Below are 27,910 nucleotides of genomic sequence, written 5' to 3'. Positions count from 1 at the left end.
AATCCTTGTCTTCTGCTTCTTTCAATTTCCTTATGTCCAAGCTGGGATTAGTTGAATTCTCTCTCCACCAGCTTGAGGGGAGGGGGGTGTTGAGTATATTTATTTATTCTATTATTATTTAGCTGTAGTCTTTGTTCAGTTGGAAAATGTAACTATTTATACTGATGTGACATAAGTTCACGTGGGTTAGTATGGGGGTTAATGCAGGAAAGTGTACAGCTAGATATAATATCGTTAGTATTGGATATAAGAAGTTAGAAACTCATCTGAAATTTCTTTTTTCTTCTTCATACAATACTTTACAATTTTATGGTTTCTTTTAGATGTTACATTAATTAAACGAGTGTATAATGAATAAAGTCAACATGCAAATGCATGTCATAAAAGAATTAATTTATTATAAAATGTCAAATTTCATTATATATATAACTTTAAAATTACATTTACAAATATATAATTATGATAATTAATCCGCTCATATACTTCCTAATTCTATGTACAAAATAAAATTATATGATTATTATTAATTAATAAAACACTTTTATATATCAACCGGTGTATGTGTATATATAAATAAAAATAAAAAAATGGCAGGCAATCAGAGAGTTACCCAGCGGTGAAAGAATAGCGGGTATAGGTACGCCTTCGCACTGTACGAAGACGCTCAAATCTTCTTATCGGTTCTTCCATTTTCTCGTTTACGGTAACTTTATCAGTTATCACTGTCTTGGCCACCGTTTGCCACCGGAAGCCATTTTCATTGTAACAGAAGTTAATTTCCCCGATCTGATTTACATATTAAGTTTTATAGAGATTCATGAATTCTTTTTTTGGAAACAACACCGGTTTGCATGGATGAGAAGTAGAAGATCAAGCTTTTGAGTAGTCCTGTAGAAGAAATTGATAAGATCTTTCAACTATAGCGACGATCAATCGGCATTTTTATCTGCAATGGATAAGTCCAGCGCATTGGAGTACATCAATCAGATGTTCCCTACGGGTCAGTTTCTCTCTCACTCACTCGCAGCTTCTATATATGTTTACGTGATCTTGTTGCTTTTTCTTTCCTTCTTCGTTTATTATATTGTTGTTGCAGAGTTGTTTCGAGCTTGGAATGAGTTTTCCCCATTAAATTCGAAGAAATTTCTCTGTTAGACAATAGTGAAAAATTTGAGCCTTTGATGTTTGGGTTGTTGATGACATCTATTGTTATATTGTATTCTTAGTTTCAGTTTAAGATCTCAGTGGAAAAAGGGTATCAGTACCCAATTTAATCTTACTTACATTTTTTAATAATAATATTGGTAATTTGTTATTATAGTTGTCCTATGGCAATTATTAAGTGCAGATAATCTGCATTTGCTCAGATTAGGGAATAATATTTGGAACCACATAATTACATTTGATGTGATTACTTTAGTAATTTCAATAGGTGTTAATTACCATACCACTTTCTATTGAGTTGTGCTTGGAATCTTTGGGAACCAGCTCATTTTGCCTTGAGTTTCTTGGACTGCTATGGGTTGAGATTTAGTATGCTCATATTGGTTACATTTTTCTATTTTTTAGGTTTTATCTTCTGCCCTTTGACAACATTGTTATTGAACTTGTTGACAAATAAATTGGTTTGGGATTGAATTCTCTTACATGAGAGTCATTATTGGAGATGGGATAGAAAAAGGCAAAAATTGTAGAATCTAAAGGGATATGCAAAAGGAAGCATAGAATACAGTTTTGTACGATGAACATAGTTAATAATTTGGTGTAAATATCAAATGTATTCTTGAGGACAATATTTGGGATTCTCTGTGAGTTTAACTAGTTTCGTTACTATAACTAACTAATTTATTTATACATGATATCTCTTCATAGCAATTTATATGTCTGTTTTGATGCTTATGATCATATTGACACTATGAAGTATGGTTGATGTCCAGAGGCATCTTTATCTGGTGTTGAGCCTCTTATGCAAAAGATCCACAATGAGATACGCCGTGTTGATGCTGGAATACTAGCTGCTGTGCGCCAACAGGTTTTAGTCTTTGCTTTTGTTGTCTATGATATCATTGTTGTTTTACTATCATTGTACTTTTCTTCGAAAAAGGAAAATTGGAATATGTTAGAAAAATGGAGCTGTTTCTTCTTTCTGGTTATAATTTGTGCCATCTATCAAAATTATTGTCCCTTATAATGGTGTTGTTACTCTATATGGTGTTAGGAAGCTATGTAAGAGTTTTGAAAGTATGCATTGTCTTTGCATATGATACCTTATACAGATATGTGCTTTCTCTCTAAAGTTGGAATGATTTGAATTGTTCTCTCAATATGTCGATATCTACGGTTCTCTATTTGCTTGGTAGTCAATATTTTGAGTTTGACTACTATCATGTCGAGAATCCTTTGAGTTTTAAGGACTAAGTATTATCTTGTTGAGAATAGTTAGCATTGCCAACATTAATACTTAAAAGTTAAATCAATAGTCTTCTATGGAGTAATATTTGACAATGCTGGCAATGATGTCTACCTTTTCAGGCTTCTAAGTTTTCTTTCTGGCACCTCTATTTGCATGAGTTAAATGCCTGTTCTTTGTTATCACTTCTGGATGCAGCCTAGGGAAAAGAGAATCAGGAACTACTTCCATGTGATTTTTGTTCTAGACAACTTTACAATTAAAATTTTTATAATTTTAGCCCATATGATAGATTAATTTATTTATATTTTGTTCTGTCCCTTCTCTCTCTATCTATAAAAGAAAAAGAAAAAAAAGAAATAGGAGATGACAATGTTGTGTGGATAACATATCCTCATATAAAATGCAATGCATGATTGAAGGCAAAGGCAGCAAAGAAAGACTAAAAAGTAATGTTCTCTGGTCAACTTAACTTGGACCCCCTTCATAGGACCTTAGAAAATCACCTCGTCGCACAATAAATTAGTGGACAAACTCTTTTTTTTTGTAAATATGTGCACTCCTGTTAAAATATTCTTATCATAAAAAAAGCACAATTACAAAGAATTTTGGTAACGTTTTCTGCCTTCAAATTCTTTGCATTTAGAGCCATTGAAAGTCTCTAGACTTTAAGAATGCCCACATGCCCCTCAAAAGACAGTACAAAGGCTATCCTACATTGCTCGAGTTACCTTACAATGTAGAAAAGTTAGAAGACTGCACGTGCATTCTCATTGTAGCTACACTTACTTTCATTTGGAACTTTAACCATTGATCTTTCATCAAAGGGTCTCTCAAGCGTACAGGTTGAATTAGTCCAAATCCTATAAAAGCACCGACAAGTGTTTCCAATCAACTTGGAAAGCGTTTTAAATTAAGGCTGAAAAAATGTGGTTGTGTATTTTCCAATCATGATTCTTGCACGCATATGAGTATACATTCCCCCACCCCCTACTTTTTATGAGTTTTTGATGTCTCTGTGGTTGTGCTTCAGAGCAACTCTAGAACCAAGGCCAAGGAAGATCTTGCTGCTGCTACACGTGCTGTAGAGGTGAGCAAGTCAGATACAAATTCCTTTTTAATCTTAACCAAATTGGTCTCAAGGACACTGTGTATTCCTAACCTTTGATTTTTATTGGTGTGATTCTCAATGTGCGACCATACTGCTTTTGCCCAGCAAAATTTATTCTTCTACGAATTTATTTTGATTTTTTTTCTTTTGGGAAAGCAGGAACTTATGTATAAGATACGAGAGATAAAAACGAAAGCTGAGCAAAGTGAGACAATGGTTAAGGAAATATGCCGAGACATTAAGAAATTAGACTTTGCAAAGAAGCATATAACAACTACTATTACTGCTCTTCATCGTCTTACCATGTTGGGTTAGTCAGTTTTCTTCTTTTATCACTTGGTTGCATCCCCTGGTGTCTTATAATCTTGGCTAACTATCAATTTCACCTTGAACTTTTTGAGTAGTTGCAATTTTACCCTATATCGGCTTTTGTACCTTGATCACTCTAAACTTATCAACCTAGTTGCAATTATACACTAACTTGCTTTTAGGGTGCAATTGCACCCTAAAAGTGAATTAGAGCACTCTGAACTTATCACTTGTTGCAATTTCACCCTAAAAAACAAACTAAAGTTGAAATGATAATTAAAATAATATAAAAATGGACTCCATAACCAATCCAAACTTAATTAAATGCAATACATAATATTTCAATTAAAAGAAAGAATTTATCAGTTTGCGTATTTTATCCTTCAGCTTATTATCTTTCTCCCCTTGTAGGAAATTAAATAATGGCTGTAACGACAGTTACCAAGGAATCACCATGTTTGTTTTGTCATCCTAGGAAGTGTAACCTTGAATTATTATGCAACTCATTATTTTTGCATCTTCAAATTGGTTTAACTTTAAAATCAAGGACGCAATTTTGATTTATTTATTTATTTATTATATGAGTGCTCGTGTTTGATTTTATTATTTATTGTTTAAATACTTGGATTGGTTATGGAGTCCATTTTTTACATTGTTTTAATCAAAATTCCAGCCTTAGTTTATTTTTAGGGTGTAATTGCAACAATCGACAAGTTTAGGGTGTTGTAATTCACTTTTAGGGTGCAATTGTACCCTTAAAGCAAATTAGGGTGTAATTGCAACTAGGTTAATAAGTCAAGGTGCCTAGGATACAAAGGTCAATTTGAAGTGAAATTGCAACTGATCAAAAAATTCGGGGTGAAATTGAAGGTTAGGCCTATAATCTTCCACTCCTTTTTTTATTTTCTATTTTTATTTTCATAATAGACTTGTAAATAGATCAATAATAAAAGGTATTCTTTTTTGTATTTCACATAGCAAGATTGGAATCAATATTCTATATTGAATTAATGGAGGTATTCTTATTGGAATTCATATTGAGCGATATAATATTTGATAAAATGTAAAGGACAAATGAAAACGTCTTCTGATAAAAAGCTTCACATGAAACTGTCATTGGTTATCCACGTTAAAGAGTAAAAGACTTGTTTTTTTTTTTTTTTGGTTTTTTTTGTGCGAATTCTGTGTCAATATTTGCAAATGTGATGCTACTCTATCAAACCTTAAGTTTTTCATGTGTTTATCCAGCTTTTGCCAAACTTTTTTTTAGTATAATTGGTTCTGAATTGTGACTGACATGGTGAGTGGTTTACTTGTTAACTGACATCATATCATACTGAACCCATGATGATTTTGGGTTGGAGATCCCATTCCAAACCTTTGATTTGGATCATCCATATTCTACAGATAAATTTTGCGTTGCACCCCCAATATTGGAAGATGCAATTTTCTTTCCTCCGGAATTAGTCTAATTCCCAATATTGAAAAGCTTTGAGAAACTTGGTATATCGCCATGACAAGTGAGTAGCACTGCAGCATCTTTAGATGTGGTAATGTAGAATAAATTGGGAAGATCATACAGGAATATGGAACTGCAGCTAATGTCTTACCAAAACTTCAACCATCTCCTATTTCCCACTTTCCACTGGGGAAATAATTTGTTGCATAATCCTTTCCATCCAACTTTATTGTTGCCTTATGCTATAGACCCAATCCATGCAGCCTATTTGATCTTGCTGAATAATCATCATCTTGCATCGAATTGGCTTTCTGTTACACATCTCCACTAATCTCTCATCTCATTGGCAAATCCCCATGAGTATTTCTATAAAAGAGCCTGGCTAGAAATGTTCTCTCTGTGAAGATGACCTGATATTGAATTTCTGTCCGAGAAGTTTTGCCATGAATAGGAAACATAGAGAAAGTCTAATCTGCATCTAATAAAAGTCAATTTCCTGTGTTTTCAGAAAAATATTATTTCTTCCCTACCATAGTCGTGAAAAGTGTGCCTATGCTTGCCTGACTCAAGGCGCAGGTCCTGGAGCCTCAAGAGCAGAAAGGCGGGCAACCTCACTGAGGTGTGCGCCTTGGGAAAAAAGCCCTTGCCTAGGCGCAAGTGCAAGGCACAAAAAAGCGCGCCTTTTTTTTATGCTGAGCAACAGTTTTTAGGGTTTTTCTTTTTAATATATGCAATATGATTGTGTTTATATAGACTTCTATTAAATAAAAAAAAAAAAAACTGAAAGAAATAGAAGATATTGGTAGATTTGCAGAAGGAAAAATGTAGAGAAGTCTTCTCCAATTCAGCAATTGATTAGCATAAAAGAAAGATGTCTCTCAACTATTCTTTTAATTTTTTTCTCAATTTTCCACTCTCTCTCAATTTGATTCAACAATCAGCTTCTACTCCCTTCTCTTTCAAGTCCAATAGCTTCAAGTATGAGCTGTTATGCTGCTGAATCTTTTGCTGATTTGTATTGCTGAAATTTAGGCTAATGGTTATTACTTTTAGTTTAGGGCTTCTGAAATTATTATTTATTCAAATCTATGGTTATAATTCTTAACATCTTATTATCCATTACTTTCAATTATATTTAGATATTCCAAGTATTAAATAGTGTGATTTAAGATTTTATATGTTTTATATTATTAATATGAATTTTTTGTTCAATTTTCAGAACTATTTACATTTTTCCAACTTTTTTTTTTTTTATTGTTGCACCTCACCTCGCTCAGGCGCGTGCCTTCGCCTTGAGCATTACGCCTAGGCTCCAAGACCCCTCTGCGCCTTGGTGTGCTTTGTGCCTTTAACAACTATGTTCCCTCCTAGGCATTTTTTCACATACTGAAAACAATGGGAGTCGAAACAACAATGGTGTTGAACGGTGAATCTGATAAAGTTCACTGTAAGTAACAGATATGCAAAGAACCCTCCTTACACCCTAATATAACTGCAAGGCTATCTGTTTTCTCACTTTCATATTCACTCACTGGAATGGTCTTTTATTTATGTTTGAAAACCTGAGACAGCCTCAGAATGAAGATGATTCACCTTTGAAATTGTAGCTGATTACCATATTCAATGTTTGAATTCCTCTAGCTGGGTTTCTTAAAATAGTTTTAACTTTTTGAGGTACCCGTCATTGATCTATTTTCCATATCATTCGGGTTAGCTGTTTTTCTTTATTCTTTGTGATTCTAGTGTGTTAGTGCTTCTACTGTGCTTATTTTGGCATTTAAACATTCTTCCTGTGATTTATTCATGAAATCATTATTGCATATTTTTTTTTTGAATTACATCCTTTTCCACTCTTTCTTTAGTTGCTATAACAATAGTATAGACTCAGAATTTGAAACGCCTGAATTTTTCCTTTTGGATTTGATATTCTTTTATATGTAAATTTCTAACACGTCTTTCTGTGGTGGCAGTGTCGGCTGTTGAACAGCTTCAGTTAATGGCTTCTAAACGGCAATATAAGGAGGCAGCTGCTCAGTTAGAGGTGAATTATTCATTATTGCATCATTAATTTTTTGATAATTAAGTGATGAATTACATTTACGGCCTTTTTAATGTTAATTTTGAGATTTGTGGCCTTGTATGCCTTGCTTTTGTAGCGCTACAATGTGATTGGTTTGTCCCATCTATTTTATATTTTTTTGTTGGCTATGAATGCAAGACTATATTGGGGCTTTTTGAACAATAAATTGCCTTTGTTGATATTTTACTAGTGTTAGGACCCGCGCGATGCGCGGAGCAATATTAAAAGGTAAAATAATCTTTTATAACATCATTTAAAAATAATAAAATGATCGTGAAATGCATTATAAATACCCGAACCTGTTTAAATACCGGATTAGAAATTAGGTACCAGAACCTGTTTAGAAATTCACCTTTAATAACTGAACCTGTCCCTAACAGATTATAATTACCTGTTTAAATACCGTTTACATTAAAAATATATATATATATTTTTATTTTTTAGAAATAAAAAATAAGTAAAAATTATAAAATTATTATTTCGATTTAATAAAAAAATATAATATAAATATTGAATATAATTACAGCATTAATTATAATTAAAAAGGTGTGTGTGTGTGTGTGTGTGTATAATTTGCTTTAGAAAAATAATTAGTTTAAATATTTTTGGAATATTAATGAAACGGGTAACGGGTAGCAGGTACCTGAGTTCTTGAATCCGACCCGAACCCAATACGGGTAGTAAAAATACTATCTGAACCCGTCCCAAACCTGTTTATTCCCTACCGAAATCTGCCAAAATCAGATTGGATCTGATCGGATACCCGTCGAGTCGGATAAAATTGTGATCCCTAATTAAGATATGCTTTCTTAAATATCCTGCGAAGTCTTTCATTAATAATAGCAAAAGTCATATGTGTGATGACCTATATCAAAAAATTCACACATACTATTAATGTATTTTTCAATAGTGATAATAATTTTGAAATTTAACTAATTATATTGAAATAAGAAATTAAGTATTTTTTATTTTTATGTTTATGATTTATTATAAATAATTTTTTTTTATTTGAAATATTAATGTTTTACTTATTTAGTATAGTGTGTTCTAAGCATGTGGATGTTCTACTTGTTTAAAAATTATCGTATCATTTACATTCCCGTATTTCATGTCCTGTGTCATGCAACCTAGCTTCTGGTATATGAGACTACTCCATACATCAAGCTAATCAACCAAAATTTTTTTTTTTAATTACCAATAAAAAATGAAGTGTTTTTTTTTTTTTTTTATATTTATTTTTATGTCATTGAAATAAGAAATTAATTTTTTTATTTTATGTTTATAATTTATTACAAAGGATTGTCTATTTATTTGAAATATTAATGTATTACTTATTTAGGGTAATGTGTTCTAAGCGTGTGAATATCCTACTTTTTAAAAAATTATGTTCTAATTTATATTTTTTAAATTATTTATATATTGTTTATTTAATGGTAATATATTATTTATTCACACTTTTTAAGTGTGTAGATTACTTATTAATTGTTTCGTAATAAAAAATAAATTTATATTAATATGTTAATGTTAGAGATAATCTTTTTTATATATATTATTTTGATAAACACATTATCTAAAAACATAGAATAACTTATCTTCTTACAATTGTGTCTTATCTTCTTACAATTGTGCTAACTCTCATTACACGTGGCAATTTCAGATACTTACACTTGACTGTCTTCTAGGTAGACTTTTCTGCTTTTATATATTATATAGATTATGCTTACTGAGAGTATAACATTAGAAAGAAGAGTTTATGTTCTCTAAACTAAAGTATTATTGGATTTAGATTTGTGAATAACAATAGAGAGCCATATGTGTAACATAAAGGTGCTATTGAAGAAGGTATATGCAAAAAAAAAAAAAAAAAAAAAAAAAAAAAAGGGAAAAGGTATTAGAGTATTGTTTATTCTCTAGATATGTTGCTAAACATGTTCTCAACTACGAATCTCGTTTTTGCATCTGATTTTATGGAGAGTAAAGGTTTGATTGCCTCATTATGTAGTTTTGTAATTGATAGTGTTAGGGCGGATTGCTTTTTATGGACTAGGGTTTCCTTAAATCATACTATAGGACTACCTATTGAAGAATTGCATGTTCTAGTTATTTGATCAGTGTATTTATCTATTTTTCATTTTCTACTTCCTTCTGAATACCTTCTTTTGCAATGATATGAAATCCTTGTTCCTATTTGGTATAACAAAGACACAAGTCTTTAATTCCTTCCTACAATAATGGTTCTTACTTATTGGATTCCACTTTATCTTTGTTTCCCCAGTACATTATTTTTGACTTGTTTGGAGAACTACTTATTGATTATGCTTGTCATCGTGTTTAATATTATCGTTTCATGCTATGTTCCAGGCAGTAAACCAATTATGTAGTCATTTTGAAGCCTACAGGGATATACCAAAGATTACAGAGCTCAGAGAGAAGTTTAAAAATATCAAACAAATACTCAAGTCTCATGTGTTTTCGGATTTTGCAAGGTATGTAGTCATGTTTGGGAAATTAAAAATTAGATGTAAAAGGTGAGGGAAGAGAAATATTTTTATTTTGTTTGGATAGATGGCAGGGGAAGGAATTTAATATTGAAAGGACAAATATATCCATATCTTTTAATTTAGATTTAAATTGTCTATTGATTTTAAGGATAAAATAGAAAATTTGAAAAGAGCCAGTTTCCCTTCATTAAATTGAAACCGTGTACAGCTTGAATTGTGTAAAAGCAGTTCCAACTCCTAACAAGGGAGTTGAGAGGAATTATTAACCTTCTTTTCCCCCACTTAAAAAGGTGAAATCCCAAACAAGATAAGAGGATGATTTCCCTTGATTACCTTTCCTTCCCTCTCAATTCACTACAACCTATGCATAGTCTTAGTGTTTATTCTCACATAAGACTATTTTATTTCTTATGATTATGACACACGTTCTTATGAGTATGACACATGTCCGCTCCATTCTCTCAATTTCATTCTGGTAGAATATGTGTATATGCAGGACTTCTTGAGAGTCTATCATTTGTGATGAAATAGCATTTTGTTTGGCCAGAGTAAGAAATTATTTGTTTGTCAAATGTAACTATTGCCCTTTATTTGGTAGTTTAGAGAATTCTCCTTGACTTTGACACGCTGATGGGATGATTGGCATCTAGAATGTAATTGCTTTTGTCTTCCTAGTTGTTTAAATTGTATGAATTGTTGGGTTTTCTGACAAATTGATTGATTGGGTGATTGAGATTTGAATTTTAGAGTGCTTTTCTCCTAATCCAAGAGATGGCAAATCATGTAGTTTTTGGACCTTTCTGCATTGCCATAGGTAAGATTGGCTTTCGAATTTCTTAAAGATGATAGATAAACTAATTGCTGACAAATTCATTGTTGGAAACTGAATGAAGATGTTTTTTGTGAAAACCTTTTCTCCACCATTTGTCCATTGAGTAAAATTTAGTTAGTGCAATCAAAATGTTGAACAATGTCTCATTTATTGGGCAGACAACTTGTATAAGCATTTGAGTTATCAGAGTTTAAGTGTCATCACTGGAATGGAGAAGTAATGACTTATTAGATATTTAATTAGTTGAAGCTACTGACTTTCTTGGAAGTTCCAGTTTAAAGAAAATGATATGGCTAAGCTCTTCTTTTTTAATTTTTTTTTTCTTTGCAATTTTGATCTCAGCTTAGGTACTGGGAAAGAAACGGAAGAAACTAACTTACTGCAGCACTTATCTGATGCATGCTTGGTTGTTGATGCTTTGGAGCCATCTGTGAGGGAAGAGTTGGTAAATAATTTTTGCAGCAGGGAGCTTACTTCATATGAACAAATCTTCGAAGGAGCCGGTTTGTTAATTTGCTTATTCTTAATCCCTTTTGTCCTGTATTGTTTATGTGCATATGCTTTATTTTGTAATTCTGTTTTCTAAATATAATAGAGCTAGCTAAGCTGGACAAAACTGAACGGAGATATGCATGGATCAAGCGTCGAATAAGAACAAATGAGGAGATATGGAAGATCTTTCCTCCTTCATGGCATGTTCCTTATCGGCTTTGTATCCAGTTCTGTAAGAAGACAAGGTTGGTCGTATATTTCTTTTGGTATACAATCTTAAACAGCTGTCGATTGAATATATGAAAACTTGGATGATTGAATAATTTGATGAGGTTCATTGTTGAGATCAAGTATACCATCTGATGTATATGCAATGTTTTTGCATTATCCTGGCTTTTAAGTTTTTAAGGGATTCTTGAGTTCATGCCACCGTGTCTTCAACCCCCTAGTATGCTTAGGGAAGTTAATCAAATTCAATTCAGTCTCTATGATGCTACAAAATGTTTTTGGCATATGCTTCCTAAATAAACTTAACTGATGCATCAGCATACAGTTTGAGACGCTTGGATTTGTTCTGCATGTTCATCATATCCAGGTTGTAAACCAACTTAAACAGATCCAATAAAATATAATTTTGTACTATAATATTAATTTCAATGTATTCATACCTATTCTTTATTGGAAAAATTTGAAAAGAAAATAGAGAGTAAAATATACGGCATCTGGTTAGCATTTAAGACAATAAATTTTGAAGGACCATGAACAACCTAACATTGTGGTACATAGTACACTGTAAATTTTTCACATGGTTTGTGTTTTCAGGAAACAATTAGAGGGAATACTTGATAATATCAAAGAGAAGCCAGATGTTGGAACACTCTTGTTGGTAAAAACTTTGATTTTTACATGTCATTTAATTATTCAGTTATTTCTCTAAAGCTAGTGAAGCTTGGTATGCAATTGTAAACCTTGAATTTGTTTAAACCTATTTTGCATGTCTAACTTGGGGCTGGGAGCATCTGTTTGACCATTTTGCTGATCTTGGAATTTTAGGTCAAGTTGACTGAATCATATTGTTGAACTGCCTTAACATTATGCCCTTTTGGTTTCGCCTGTAATTTGTTTTTAATTGCTACCTAAATTATTGGATCTATTGGTCGAACCATCAATTAGGTACTTTCATGTCTTGAATTGATATCATATATATTAGTATGTTTTTGTTCAGTCTGAAAGATGGAGAGATTGCATGCTAATCAAGGGAGCAAGGAATCCTTTATAAAATGTATGCTGTAGGTGAGTAGATGCACACATATACATATTGCAAGAAGTGATGGTGAGATGGTGGAGAATCTTACTAATTGCTAAGTTTTGAACAATTTTGTCTTGACTTTCTTATCGTCATGAATTTCTATGGTTGTTGGTACACTATCAGACATAAGATTGTTGGTATGACCTTGGGTGAATCATACCTGAAAAACCAGTTGTTGAAATTGGGGACTCAAAATTCATATAAACCTCATTTTGAAATCCCATACGTAATTTGGGATCCAAGTTCGTTACCTTGCAACTAGAATCTAGATATCCCACCTTACTGAACAGTCTTGGCACCTATGATGGGTTGTTTTTGTGTAGGTTTTTCTCTAGGGCTGGACAAACATAGCAATGCCAGTGTCACCACCCACTTTCATCAATTGCAACTTAGAGGGCCGGTGTTTGGCTCTGATACCAATTGTTATGACCTTAAGAGGAGAATAATATGTTAAAAGCTAGCCATTGAGGTTGGAGAGTCCAAGTTCATATAAACCCCATATTGAAATCTAGGGGGGAGCTTTTGGTCACCAACGCAAATTGAACCAACTGAAAGTTTTTTTAAACGTAAACCAAACCAAAATGGAATAGTGTATAAAATCAAACTGAACCAGTTCGATTGTAATTATTTTTGTTTGATTTGGGCTTTTACTTATGTTTAATGAAAACTCAATTGAACTGGAAAATTTTCTCTGTTAAAATTTGTAATTTTAATGTGGAAAAAATATTCTCATATAATGTTCATCAATAGGGATATATATATATATATATATATATATATATATACACATACATACATACAGGATACTATAAACTTATTAGGAGTCTAACTCCTAACAAAACTCTATTTACAATTAGTCCTTAACACTCCCCCTCAGTTTGGAGCATAGATGTTAATCATGCCCAACTTGTTACAAAGATAGTTAATTCGAGGTCCATTTAGAGCTTTTGTAAAGATATCTCCTAACTTTTCACTTGTTTTAACGTACCCTGTAGAGATAATACTTTGTTGTATCTTTTCACGAATGAAATGACAATCAATCTCGATATGTTTTGTTTGTTCATGGAATACTGGATTTGATGCAATGTGAAGAGCAACTTGATTATCACACCATAACTTGCAAGCAAGGACGACTTGAAGCCAATTTCTTCTAACAACTTCTGAATCCAAATTAATTCACGAGCAGATTGTGCCAAGCTCGATATTCTGATTTAGCACTCGATTGTGAGGCTACATTTTGTTTCCTGCTCCTCCATGATATCAAGTTTCCACCCACAAAGACATAATATCCTGAAGTTGATCTTCTATCAACCTTTGAACTTGCCCAATCTGCATATGAAAACCTCAATATCCAAATGCCCATGATTAATGTAAAGGAGGCCACAGCCTGGATTACCTTTCAAGTAGCACAAAATCTGTCCTAAAGCTTCCCAATGGATAACAGTAGGAGAAGACATAAACTGGCTTAAGACGCTCACAGAGTGAGCAAATATCTGGACGTGTTACCGTAAGATAATTCAGTTTGCCCACCAATCTTCTATACATCTCAGGATCATCAAATAGCTCACCACCAATTGAAAGTTGCAAATCAGGAGTCATTGGAGCACTGCATGGCTTGGCACCCAACTTTTCATTTTCCTTCAGTGATACCCGCTGAATCACTCCCTGTAATAACAGTGTCTTCAACATAAATCACAAGTAGAATCAAACCAGTCTTAGTACTTCTGAAAAATACAGAATGATTAAAAGTACTCTTCTGCATGCTAAATTGGTATACCACATTGCAAAATCTACCAAACCAAGCTTGAGAACTCTATTTAAGGCCATAAAGAGATTTTCGAAGTTTACACACTTTACCTGACTCCCCATGAGCAACAAAGCCTAGTGGTTGCCCCATGTAAACTTCTTCTTGAAGATCTCCATGAAGAAAGGCATTCTTAACATCCAGCTGATGCAAAAGGCCAGTGAAAAGTAGCTGCTAAAGAAATAAACAAACGAACAGAAGACAATTGGCTACAGGAGAAAAAGTATTAGAGTAATCAAGGCCATAAATCTGAGAATAGCCCTTAGCAACTAATCGAGCCTTGAGACGAGCAATAGATCCATCAAGATTCATTTTAACGTTGAAAACCCACTTACAACCAATAGCTTTTTTACCTGCTGGGAGAGGCTCAAGATCTCAAGTACCATTAGTATCTAAGGTAGCCATCTCCTCTTTCATTGCTGCACACTAACCAGGATGGGACAAAGCTTGGACAACAGTTTTAGGGGTAGAGACAGAGTCTAGGTTACTTACAAAACAACAAGATGAAGAAGAAAGATGATCATAACTTACAAAAGAAGAAATAGGATAGGTACACTTGCATCTACCTTTTCGAAGAGCAATGGGAAGGTCAAGGTCTGACTGAGGAGTGGATGGCATAGGCTCAGGTTGAGTGGAGGGAACCGGATCTTCTGTTTGAGCGGCAGGTGGGGGAAGTGAGTCAAGAGTTCCTGGTCTCCTGGAATAAACCTGTTCAAAACGAAGGAGGGCAGATGCTGGTGCAGGAGGGGGAATAGGAGCAGGAGCAGTTGTAGCGCAGGTGCAAGTTCAGGAATAGGAGCAGGAGAGTTAGGAAATTGTTGGATTGCGTAGATTAAAAGCTTATCATCCTCCTCCTCACTCTTATATATAGAAGAAGGAAAAAGTGGAGTATTCTCAAAAAATGTGACATCTACAGAAACAAGATAACAGTCAAGATCAGGAGAGAAACAACGATTCCTGTTTTGATGGCGAGAATACCCAAGCAAAACACAATGAAGGGACTTTGGATTTAATTTGGAAACCTGTGGACGAACATCCCGAATAAAACAAGTACAACTAAAAATATGAGGTTCAATGGGGAATAGAAGCTTGGAAGGAAACAAGACACTATAAAGAATTGCACCATTAAGCACAGAAGAAGGCATGCGATTAATCAGAAAACATGCAGTAGAGACAGCATCCGCCCAAAATTTAGAGACCTTCATTTGGAATAGAAGTGCCCTAGCAACTTCAAGAAGATGTCGATTTTTCTTTTTGCAACCCCATTTTGAGGAGTATCAACATAAGATGTTTGATGAAGAATACCATTCTGTGACATATAAAATTGGAAGGAACTAGATAGATATTCTTTGGCATTATCACTTTGCAATATGTGACAGAGGTATTAAATTGAGTTTTAATCTTAGCACAAAAGGAACAGAAAATAGAGAATATCTCAAAACGAGTTTTCATTAAAAATAATCAAATAACACGAGAATAATCATTTACAAAGGTTACAAAATACCAAAAGCCAATTTTAGAAATAACAGGACATGGACCGTAAACATCAGAATGAACTAACTCAAAAAGGGATGAAACACGTTTTATTGATTCGAGGAACTAAAGGTAAACAATGATGTTTCGCAAATTTACAAGATTCACATTCTAAAATTGATAAAGATTGAAACTGCGGACACAACTTTAAAGTAGACAATGGAGGATGACCCAAACGACAATGAATCTCTAGGGGAGATAGAGCACCAGCACAAGCTAGAGATAACAAAACTTGTTCATCCAGAAGATAAAGGCCACTAGACTCACGTCCTCTACCAATATTCCGCTTCGTCAAAAGATCCTGAAACACACAATAGGTAGGATAAAATTTAATACAACAATTCAGTAGACGAGTAATTTTGCTAACAGACAATAGATTGAATGAAAAACGAGGCAAACAAAAAACAGAAGACAACGGAAGAGATGGGATGGGATTGGCGGTGCCAATACACTTGACAAAAGATGTAGACCCATCAGCTAAAGTGACATGACGATTAAATTGTTCAGGTTCTTTTAATGAGGATAAGCGACTAGGGTTACCTGTCATGTGATCTGTGCAACCAGAATCAATGACCTACTCTGATGAGGTAGACATAAGACATGTAGTAGGAGTACCTAAATTGGCAGCAGCAGCAATTGAGGAATCAATAGACTTAGAAGAACGGTATCTAGAGAGCTCAATGTACTCCGCAGCAGAAATTGTTGCAGTGTTGTCAGTAGAAGTAACTACAGAATCTTGAGTGGCCATATTTGTCCTTGACGGCTTATTTATCAGTTTCTTGCAATACCGTATAGTGTGACTAGGTTCATAGCAATAATGGTAGATAAGAATGCTCGCCTCCCAATTAATTGCTCCAATACTACGGTTATTTCCTCCTCTTCCTCTGTTTCCTGGTTGCCTAACTATCTGATTACGATCATAAGGGCACTATTATCATAAGGGGAAGGGGTATGAGAACCTTCAGTATATAGTAATCTAGTGAAAGTCTCCTGAAGAGAGGTAACGTCAGTGCCTGAAAGAACCTGTGATTTGACAATTTCAAAAACCGGAGCAAGACCTGCAAGAAAACTCATTACAGCCATTTGTTCTCGCTGAGTCTGTTGAACCTTAACATCGGGGCTAAAAGGCAATAAAACATTAAGTTCCTCGTAAATCTTCTTAAATTTCATGAAATAAACTGTGAGGGGCTTATCTTGCTGGTCAGCCTGATAAAATCCTTTGCAGACCTCATACATACGAGACAGATTATCTTTTCCTGAATACAAGAATTTTAGATATTCCAGTAATTTTTTAGCAAACTCACAATGATTAATTAATCCAACCACTTCACTCTCAATAAAATTTCGAATCAGTATAAATAATTTAGCATTTTCCCTTAGCCAACTTTGTCTAGTGTCACCAGTTGGTAGATCATCAATTAGATGATCATCTTTTTCAACACTCCTCAAATAAATTCTAATTTTCTTACTACAATCTAAATAATTAGTTTCTTTCAATTTATGTTCTGTGATTTTATTTGTTGCTGGCATCAATTCGGTAATAGTAGCTTTAGAATATGTAGATTCTATACCCATTAATTAAAACTAAACACCTCAACAGCAACTAAGAAACAGAGGCACCAAATAATAGCACGAACCCAACAGAACAGTAGCAACACCAAAAGGAACCGAAAGCCGCAAACAGCAGTAGCAAAAAACAAAGAAAGCGCCTATTAGATGTTGCTGGAGCAGAAAACTACCCACTGGAAAAGACTCTTGACGCTGAGTCGATCCTGTAGGATGAAACCCAATAGTCGGAAACTGCTGGACGCGCCTCCACTCGCCGGCGTGTGAGACGTCAGATTATTCTGACGGCGCGTGAGGCCCATTGGCCGGTCTTCAAGCCACCGGATTTGGTGGAGAGGCTGATCGGAGGTCACTCTCCCTCCCTTGGGTGGCGGTGAGACAAATGCACAAGCCTAGGTGGGAGACCTAGACTGACAGTCACGAAACATTGAGCTTCTTGCCGGAAGCGTCAACGCAGAAAAAAAAAAAAAAACCACTAACGAGCCAAAGGCTCTGATACTATGCAATTTTAATGTGGAAAAAATATTCTCATATAATTTTCATCAATAGGGACACATATATATACATATACAGGATACCATAAATCTATTAGGAATCTAACTCCTAACTGAACTTTATTTACAACCAGTCCTTAACAAAACCAAAATAGAACCAAATTTGTAAAATTCCTAACCTCACTGAACACTGTGAATAGAACTGGGTTAGAAGTTCGGTATTTGGTTTTTTTTGAACCTGCTCTGCATTGAAATCCCATATTGTTCTGTTTTTTGAAATTCCAATCTAGCAAACATTGCCTGTTCTAGAAAGCAGAATGAGCTACGTGGTGTATGATGCCAATCTTTTCCTAATGTATGACATGTGAAACTGTCTTGTAAAATTTCCATATTCACATGTTCGAAAACATTGTCATGAAGAATTGCGAATCACATTGTCTAGGACTGTTTTTGCTTGCTAGTATTTCTTTTTTCTCCTTCTGGTTTTGGTCAAATAAAGGGAGGCTTTGCAGATCTACTCTGCTAAAGCCTGCAAGGCTGAAAGTTTGGCACATTTGTACAACCTTTTTGGTCATGCACAATGCACAAGGAGTTGCAAATGCTACATCATTGATCCTTAATAAGAATTACATTGTAGTGTAGTGTGTAAGCCCCCTGAAACTTTGTATCTCAGTTGTCAATGGCACTAAATCTCCTGCCACAGATCACTTTGTTCTGCATATTTCTACTTTCGGATATTTGTTCAAAGTTGCTTGCCCAGTGCATCTTTTGTGTTTTTGGATTTGTTTTGAGTAACTGCTATCTATTATATGAAAGTTAATTATATCAATTGTGCCTTTAACCCAGTATAATTGTGTTGGCCAAATGAGAAATTTTGGTTTATAATGTTCTCTATTATGTCTCTGGCGATATTGATTATATCTGATTGTTCATTATGATTAGTGTTCCCCCTCTCAAGATTTCTGGGTGTCATTTTTATTTCTACTGATGCTTATGTTGTGACAATTCTGTGCAGGCACTACAACGAACTTTAGAATTTGAGGATGAATTGGCAGAAAAATTTGGAGGCGGCGCTAGCAGTCGAGAGATTGGAAATGAGATTGAAGAAATTGGTAGGGACAGCAATAGTCAAAGTGTGTCTGATATTAGAAAGAAGTATGAAAGAAAGCTTGTTGCTAATCAAAGAAGTGAGGCTGAAGTATGTATTGTGCTCCTCCTCTTAGAATCGTCTCAAATTCTTAGTTGCTATATGATTTAGTCAACATTTTCACTTTTGGTTTTGTGTGTACAGGAGAAGGATGGAAGTAAAGATTTATCAGTTCCAGGAGCTGGGGTAGATGTTTCCTATTTCTATAGTCTTATCACATATCGTTTACTTACAGCACTTAATAGATCACATAGTTGCTTAGATGTCTCATGTCTAAAGATGAGTGCTACCTTGTGCTTGCTTTTGGGCATTAATTGATTTGATAGTCTTTCATTTGCATAAACTGAAAATTGGAGCTGATTAACAATTTCCAAGTCCTTGTTGCATAGCTTAAAGACTTGGTAGATGGACTTTTATTCGACTCCAAATGAATGACAATGATTCATTATGCATGGATAGACTACGTTGTGTATATATATATATTGTTTTTGGTGTTGGGTGGGGGAGGGCATTAGAATATAGTTTGTCTTCATTTTGATATTCGTTTATTTTGTTTCCGATTCGTTCATAGACTAACATTGATTAATAACTATTTGAGCTAAATGATATTGCAGTTCAACTTCCGTGGAATTATTTCATCTTGCTTTGAGCCACATTTGACAATTTATGTAGAACTAGAACAGAAGACTCTGATGGAGAATCTGGAAAAACTTGTTCAGGTAGTATGTGTCTATAAATCCTTAACATGTGCCTTTATGTTGTGCTACTTGTTCAGTAAATTGCAATTTCTGTTTTAGGAGGAAACATGGGATATAGAGGAGGGCAGTCAGAATAATGTTCTATCCAGTAGCATGCAGGTAAGAAATGAATGTGCATCTTCTTCTGCATCATCTCCATTATACTTTTTAGGTTTGTTGAGGAAGGGTCTCCATGTTCCCCTCCCGGAATTGCCTGCAAGTGTGCCAATCAAGCAAACCCCAATTGGCTGCTCTGCAGCATTGCTGCAAATGTGGAATGTGCTGGGCATTCTTTATGTACTTATAGATAATTTTTGTTCATGAAGGACCTGAACTTACATTTTTCTGCTTTTTGTGTAGAAATAGTAATTATTTTATTTATGGGATCTGCTCATTTATTAATAATATTATAATCTGAAACTAACTGAATTATTTTGAGATGCTCCCTGTACATCTCTTCTCCATTATTTAGTTATAATGGTGTTGGTAATATGCACAACTGTTGAGGAAAGATATTGGGCCAAGTAATATGCTGCTCTTTGTAGTTGTTCTCCTTTTCATCTTTTGGATGTCATTTTACTGATGTAAAATCTCATTTCTTTGTAGTATATGGTTTCAAAATTTCTGTGCTACTAATATCCTCATATTCTCTAAATGGAGTTTTCAAATTGCAGATGCAATATTTAGTTAACTTGGGTAGTGAAATTGTTAGTTTTTATGGTAATAAATAGTTTTAGAGATAAAAAATAAGTTATAGGAATGTCATTGAACATCAAAGTGATGCATATAATTTTTTTTGTTTGTTTCTATTCATTGCATTCAATATCTATCTATCTATCTATCTATCTATCTATCTATCTATCTATCTATATATATATATAAACTGTCCACACTTGAGGATAGCTTTGGTGTAACAATTAAGTGACTCCACTTGAGATCTGAAGGTCATGGACAGCTTCTTTGCAAAAGCAGGGGGAAGGCTACGTATGTCAATCCTTCCCAAAGCCCAGAGCCCACGAAAGTGGGATGCTCAGTGCATTGGGTCTCCTTTTTTGTATAAACTGTCAACATTCCTGTCTTTCCTTTTGTGGTAGACGATCCATGTGTTGTGCTCCCTCAATCTGACAAAGGTTATCACCTTTTTTTTTTTTTTTTTTTTCAGGAAATTTAAAATACTGTACATGCTATGCAGTGTCATATTCTATAAAATATTTATCCCTATATACGCCTTATGTATTCTTTATGTCATATTGAAGAATTAATGAGGGATAAAATGGGAAAGTTAATTCTAAAAATCTTTTCACTTTGTGGAAATGGGCATGTATTTTGGGACTGCCAAAAAAGAATAGTAAACAACCTTTTTGGGACAGAGGGAGTGTTCAGTAATTTTCCTCCTTAGGTCGTGGCTAAGAAGGGATCACAGTCTTGAAAGGGTATTCTGGATTACCTTCCTACCCTTTTGTGTATCTGTTTATTTTATTGTATTGTGTTTTTCCCTTTTTTGGTGTTGGGCAGTGATCTCAACACCAAAACTTGCTCTCTTCCATATGTTTGCTTGAGAATTATGCAATTGAAACAAACCTTCATCCTTTTTTATATCACATTTGGAAAATCAGGATTGTTGTAATATGTCCACTGAAATGAAAATGTCCTTTTCTTTTTCCGGTTTCAGTTGTTTCTTATAATCAAGAGGAGCTTAAAGCGGTGCAGTGCTCTGACAAAGAACCAGACACTGTTTAATTTGTTTAAGGTACCATTTCAAAGAATATACTTAAATATTTGTTTTTGTTTGGATTTCCTTACTGTAACGTTCTTTAATTACCTTGATACTGTACCAAACTTACCCTGAAATCCTGAATGCCTTTTCAATATAATGCTTACTAGTGCACTGCTATAGTGATTATCATGTTTCTAGGGATTGAAACACCAGGTATATAAGTTAATGATAGTTCAGTTTTAATTTTTAGACTCTGGATGCTTAGAAGTAGCTTTTATAACTAAATAGAAAAAGGAAATTATCTGGCAATTGGCTTCGCAGAGCGCACATAATATTACTGGCTGTGACAGCAGTAGTAAGAAGAGAAGCAGCAGCAGCAGCAGTAGTAAAATTGCTATTATTTATTTTGGATTTAGGTGATATGGAGAGGTTGATTTCACATAAATGACAATCTAGGTTGTGCGGACACCTTAAAAGGTCTAGCGTACCGGTGTTATACCCGTGTCGAAGACTCTTGGACACGTGTCAGACACTTTAAAAAATGCGTCCAATTAATATTTTTAATTTTAATAATTTTGTACACTTCAAGGATACTTCTTGGACACTTTAGGACAAATTTATCCTGGAAGCAAAGTGTTGGTGGGCAATTCATGGTGTAAGTGCGCCTCTATTCCAAAAAATAGCCTTCAAATTGCTTGGTCAACCATCTTTTTCATCATTCTGTAAAAGGAATTGGAGTGCATATTCATTTATCAATTTTGTGAAAAGGAATAAATTAACTCCAAACATGCTGAAGATTTGGTTTTTATTCATAGTTCTTCGACTTTTATTAAGAAGAAGCCCACAATATTATATTGAACAAACAAAAAAATGTGGAATGTTGCAAGGGATTGACTTGATTCTTTTGAACATGTTGGAATTCTTGAAATTGTCACTTTATCTAAGATAAGCCAGAGATGGAGGTGATGATCTTTGATGATGTTGTTATTATTGAGGATTTAACTAATGATGTTGAAGTAGAAAACTACGTATTTTTTATTTTTTGTTTATGATATATTATGGATTGTTATTTACATATTTTAATTTCTTAATAAATTATATTTTTTAGTGTAACGTGTCCTAAGCGTGTTGTGTCCTATTTTTTTTTTTTTTTGAAAATTGTCGAGTCCTGTGTCCCGTGTACGAGTCCGTGCAACCTAGATGACAATATAATGTGATAGGATTATTTGACCTTGAAGCTGATTAGCTTACCTCAGTGCTACAAGTGTATAAACTGTATTCAGATTCTTACTCTGACATTTTGTTATTAGGTATTTGAAAGAATTCTCAAAGCATATGTTGCCAAGCTTAAGGCAAGACTACCAAAAGGTGGTGTGGGTATTGTTGCAGCTGCCACTGGCATGGATGGACAAATAAAGGTATTAGATATTTGTCATATATATATATATATATATATATATATATATATATATATATTGACTTCAAAAATGAACTACGCTTTATTCTGATGACTAATTTAATCACGTGGCAATTTGATCAGATGTCCGATAGAGATGAGAGGGTGATTTGCTATATTGTCAATTCAGCTGAATATTGTAGGAAAACGGTCAGTATTTATTTTTTTATGACATTTTCTCTAGGCTTAAGTAATTCTTGCTTATATCTTTATATATTAGGCAATAGCCTTTTTTAAGTTGCTTGCAGTAATTTTAAAGATATTAGATTTCTAGTCTTGATAATTTTCCTTGTCTAAGGTGTTTATGCCCTTATTCTCAGGAATTTGAGGAAAGGCTTAGTAATGAAGAATTTCAACACTTTTTGCATATTTTCACATCTCAATTGATCACCATTCTTAAGTAAAATGACCAGAAAGATGGATAACTCTGAAATATTCTGTTTGTTGCATTTATTTTAATATCTAAATAACAGGGCATTATCAACAAATCAGTCATGCACTTTTGGACAAACATCCTTGCAAATGTTAATGCACTTGCTTGAATGAAATATTTGTAAACTCGGTTCAATTTTTTGACAGTCAGTTAGTCCTGTAATCTTCAGCTAACTTCCTTGCAAATATTAAATCACTTGCATGAATGAAATGTTTATAAAATTGGTTCAATTTTTGACAGTCAGGTGAACTTGCTGAAAGTGTATCCAAAATAATTGATCCTCAATTAGCAGCAGGGGTGGATATGTCAGCAGTTGAGGTACTACATTTTATCATAGATTAATGCCACAGCAAACTTATGTTTATAACTTCAGGAGTCATGTAAATTGTGCAGGAGGAGTTTTCAGGGCTTATTACTGAAGCATTAATGACTCTAGTGCATGGCCTCGAAACTAAATTTGATTCAGAAATGGCTGCAATGACACGTGTTCCATGGGGTACACTTGAAAGTGTTGGTGACCAATCAGAGTGAGATGCATGCTCTTTGAATTCATAGTCATGTATGCTAGGGCCTGATGCTAATTGCATAATGTAACTATAACTACCTTCCCACAGGTATGTCAATGGCATAAATATGATCCTTACAAGTAGCATTCCTGTACTTGGAAGCCTTCTATCTCCAATTCACTTCCAATACTTTTTGGACAAGGTAATTACAAAGACAATCTTAGCCTATGGTGGGGGGAAAACAGGTTGTCTAACTTGTTATTTATTTCCTTTCTTTCTCTGTTTTTTTACATCTATTTTTTCTATAGTATACATAAATATGTAATCAATCATCATTTATTTGAAGATCAGCATCCTTTGTATATTTTATTTGCTTGCATTTACCAATCTGGATTTTCAGCCAAACTGGCTTTTATGCTTAAATAGCATATACCTTATTGTGCTTGTTTCTTACCTTGTGCAGCTGGCATCATCTCTTGGTCCACGGTTTTATGCCAACATTTTCAAATGCAAACAGATATCAGAAACTGGAGCCCAACAAGTAGGGACATTTCCAATTTTTATTTTTGTTCTTTCCTGAATAATTGTTAGCTTAAATTAAGATTGACTGGTCAATAAAATAAATGGCGGCTGAGTTTGGTTTGGATAACACTTACTAAGAAATAAAGCCATACAGTAATCCATTAAATCTTACATCCTAGGTCATGCATCAAGTTGTTTTTGCACCTGAATTTGGAATCAATTTTAACCATCTAACTCATGGAAAATTTCATGCTATTTATTATTTCAAAGCTGCTAGCCTGTAATTTGTTTGTTTGGCTACATATTTTCCCTTCCTATCTTGGATTAAAAATGTTGAAGCATTTAACTGTTTAAGTTTAACAACTCTTTCATTTCATGAGATGGTGATGCCTACATATATTATAATTTCATTAGATGGTTGCATCTTTGTTGATGTATCCCAAGTATCAAAACTGCAATCTTTACATGTAGATTGCGAACTCTTTCATGGTGTAGAAAATTTCTTTGTTAAATTTGAAAAGAACACAACTATTCGTTTTGATGAAACCAAGCCAATAATCAATATACATTGAAAAATACCAGCTCTGTTTATATGTTCCTTGGGAACCATTGTTTGTGATTGTTTCATGTAACCCGGCAGTAACAAATGGTATGACACTTTTGCAGATGCTTTTAGATACTCAAGCTGTAAAGACTATTCTTCTGGAGATTCCTTCTCTTGGTCGACAGGTGAGTTAATGCTTACAAATACAAATAAATATAAGTATGATCAAATGCTATGGAATGGAATTTACTAATTTCATTTGTTAATCAACAATTGACTTATTGTTAATTGCATATGGTTCATTACAAAGCTGATTTTTTTTTTTTTAAACGTGTTGCCTGGTTGGGCAACACATTTATTTTGGTGTCACACCTGGGTTTTTTAAGTACCTGCAAAGGCTGGACTGCAGATGCAGTTATTCTTTTATGTGGTGGGCCTATAATTCATGTGTGACATATTTTTAGATAGCTGCTAAGCCAAATGGGTGCAATTAAGAGATTTTATATTTTCTATAGGGTTAAAAGTAATGAAAATTCCCTAACACATGTGCATACATGCATACACCACTCAATTTTAGAGCTTTATAAGGATGTTATATGAGAGTGAATGTTGCGATGCTAAACCCTAAACCCTAAACCCAAAAAATACTAATCGTCTTAAAAGAATTTGATTTTGGATTTATATTGCTTCGTTATAGATTAGTATTTTTTGGAGAGGCAAGGAAAGCCAAGCCAAGCCTATACTGAAGCAAAAGTTTCGAGAACAAGTTTCAGTTAATCTGATTATTATTTCTGTACTTAATGGAATGTGATGTCTTTTTGATTTCTTGTCACTTCCTGAAAGAGTTATCTTAACCAGTTAACTGTCTTTTGCTGAGGCAGACATCAACTGCTGCTAGCTATTCAAAGTTTGTGAGCCGTGAAATGAGTAAAGCAGAAGCACTTCTGAAGGTTTTGATCACGTTATATTTTTAGGCATTATATTGTCTTTCCTTATTTACAGAGGTTTTTTATTCTGAGGTAAAGTAATTTTCTTTGTATAGGTTATACTCTCCCCAGTTGACTCTGTGGCAGATACTTATAGAGCATTGCTACCTGAGGGAACACCAATGGAGTTTCAGCGCATTCTGGAGCTTAAGGTTTTGCTTCTTCTCTTTTTCTTTCTCTGTTATCTAGAGACTTTTCCTAACAAGTCATTTTCTGTTAGTTAAGCATTTAGAATTAGCAAATGACCAAAAAAAAAAAAAAAAAAAAAGAAAAACTCTGGATGCTGTTAATTGCTTGTTCTAATTGCAACAAACGTAAGAAGGGTAATACTAAACTACTGTTGGGCAATCTAAATAAGATAAACTAGGAGTCTTAAATAAAATGTAATACATCACAGGTACCCCATTCAAGAAAAGCTTTAAATTGCCAAAACATTATCAAATCATAAAGTGATGAAATAGTAGATCAGCACAATTGATTTTGTTGAATGGACATATATATAAGCTTATAAAAAAAACCATAGGGTGCTCTATAATGGTATTAATAAGTAATTCTTGCATTGATCTAGGTGATGATTCTAGACCTTGAGCACTTGAACTTTGCGCTTTTCTAGGGCTTTGTATTGGCTGCATTGCTCTATATAGCTATTCAAGCATCAATTCTATCTCAAAAAAGAAATCCTTTTTGGAAATTGCTCCATTTTTAAGAGCAATGAATTATCACCAGTATTATTGAACCCTGCCTGACCTGGACAGTCAGACCAGTGAACTGGTGACCAAGACAAGGTACTGGGTCTGTCTTTTAATTTAACCTGACAGGCAATTGACCCACTAAAACTCAGTTGAACTGACCGATTATTTTCTTAACCCATGTGGACCAGTGACCTATCAATATTAATAAACTGAAACTTTTGAAAAAATCCTGTGTGCATACATAATTTTTAATGAAAATGGCATTTCATTAGATTGATCAAGAAAACGATTTTATTATGTTTATCTGTTCAACAATTAAAATGGCAGCTTGTTCTAAATTTTTATTTCCAGGTGACCCAAAAAATAATCAAACAGGTTTAAACTCCATGTTTATGAATATTCAACTTGAAGTTATATAGGCTCGCGCACACTATTTTCTGATTTTCTAATTGTGAGGGTATGTTCAGGGTCTTAAAAAAGCAGATCAGCAGAGCATATTGGACGACTTCAACAAACATGGGCCAGCAATTACACAACCTTCTATTGCACCATCAGCTGTACCTGCTGCCCCGACTGCTCCAACTCCTGCAGTTACAAATTCATCAGCTGGGTTTATTGCTTCTCGCGAAGACGTGCTTACTAGAGCAGCTGCACTTGGACGAGGAGCTGCAACGACAGGTTTCAAGAGGTTCCTTGCTCTAACAGAAGCTGCAAAGGACCGAAAGGATGGGCCTTTTCGAAAACTCTTCAATGCTTGAGACACGCATGTCGATGTTATATGCTAGTTTGCATATATTTGGCAGCAAATAATTTTCGTTTATCTTTTCAATATTAATTTGAATTGTAAAATCGTCAATACCAGGGAAAAAATTTTGTATATGGAAATTGCGATATGTAAAATAATTTCATGGTTGAGTAAATTTCTTTTGGGCAACAGTCCTAGAGAATGCTTGGCACTTTTATGGGTGGGTTTAGGGTATAGGAGAAAGATAAGGACCTAATGGGCAGTGTCTTTCAAATCGGATGGGACGTCGAATTGGATTTGACTGATTGAATTAGGTTTGTTTTATTTTTTTATTAGCGTAGGAAAAAGATGTTATTGAAAAAGAAAATTGTATGATTATTGAAAAAAATGTCCAATTTTTTTTTTTTTTTTTTAAAGAGAAATACTTGTGCATTAAATTAAATCAGCAAGCAAAACATCAGTAAGGAAATCAGGAGGGACAAGACTTTTAATTAAAGAAATAAAACTTTCTTTTCAAAAAAAAAA

At 34.0% G+C, this 27,910-nt stretch overlaps 1 protein-coding gene across 3 annotated transcripts; it reads left to right on the top strand.

Moving 5' to 3' along the window:
- The first annotated feature begins 595 nt into the window (after positions 1-595).
- HIT1 (Membrane trafficking VPS53 family protein) lies at positions 596-27,576 on the top strand. Of its 3 annotated transcripts, XM_089721208.1 has the most exons (24): positions 596-1,000; positions 1,938-2,032; positions 3,444-3,500; positions 3,681-3,831; positions 7,260-7,330; positions 9,731-9,855; positions 11,045-11,205; positions 11,298-11,439; positions 12,017-12,080; positions 18,916-19,098; positions 19,192-19,233; positions 19,662-19,766; positions 19,845-19,904; positions 21,457-21,534; positions 22,812-22,919; positions 23,042-23,107; positions 23,631-23,708; positions 23,784-23,917; positions 24,005-24,098; positions 24,360-24,437; positions 25,085-25,147; positions 25,844-25,912; positions 26,005-26,100; positions 27,108-27,576. In XM_089721208.1, exons 1-24 carry the CDS (start codon positions 952-954, stop codon positions 27,396-27,398), a joined length of 2,460 nt encoding a protein of 819 aa, XP_089577334.1. In that variant the 5' UTR covers positions 596-951; the 3' UTR covers positions 27,399-27,576. The 3 variants fall into 3 exon arrangements, with proteins under 3 accessions (XP_089577334.1, XP_089577336.1, XP_089577335.1); XM_089721210.1 differs by lacking the exons at positions 596-1,000; positions 3,444-3,500; positions 3,681-3,831 and having other exon boundaries at positions 1,947-2,032; XM_089721209.1 differs by lacking the exons at positions 596-1,000; positions 1,938-2,032; positions 3,444-3,500; positions 3,681-3,831 and adding an exon at positions 6,621-6,736.
- The last annotated feature ends 334 nt before the right edge of the window (positions 27,577-27,910 follow it).

The sequence above is a fragment of the Jatropha curcas genome, chromosome 5 (genome assembly GCF_041381405.1).
Source record: "Jatropha curcas cultivar XTBG-Jc1 chromosome 5, XTBG_Jcur_1.0, whole genome shotgun sequence".
Lineage (NCBI taxonomy): Eukaryota > Viridiplantae > Streptophyta > Magnoliopsida > Malpighiales > Euphorbiaceae > Jatropha > Jatropha curcas.
Note: the sequence above shows the minus strand (reverse complement) of the source record. Positions and strands in the feature narration are given on the sequence as shown.

What these genes read in the sequence shown, in the direction of transcription:
- HIT1 (XM_089721208.1), top strand. Translation starts at nt 952, where the DNA reads ATGGATAAGTCCAGCGCATTGGAGTACATCAATCAGATGTTCCCTACG. An exon ending in AGTGTTGGTGACCAATCAGA is followed by an intron (nt 23,918 to 24,004) that starts GTGAGATGCATG and finishes ACCTTCCCACAG; the next exon opens with GTATGTCAATGGCATAAATA. An exon ending in AAGCAGAAGCACTTCTGAAG is followed by an intron (nt 25,913 to 26,004) that starts GTTTTGATCACG and finishes TTCTTTGTATAG; the next exon opens with GTTATACTCTCCCCAGTTGA.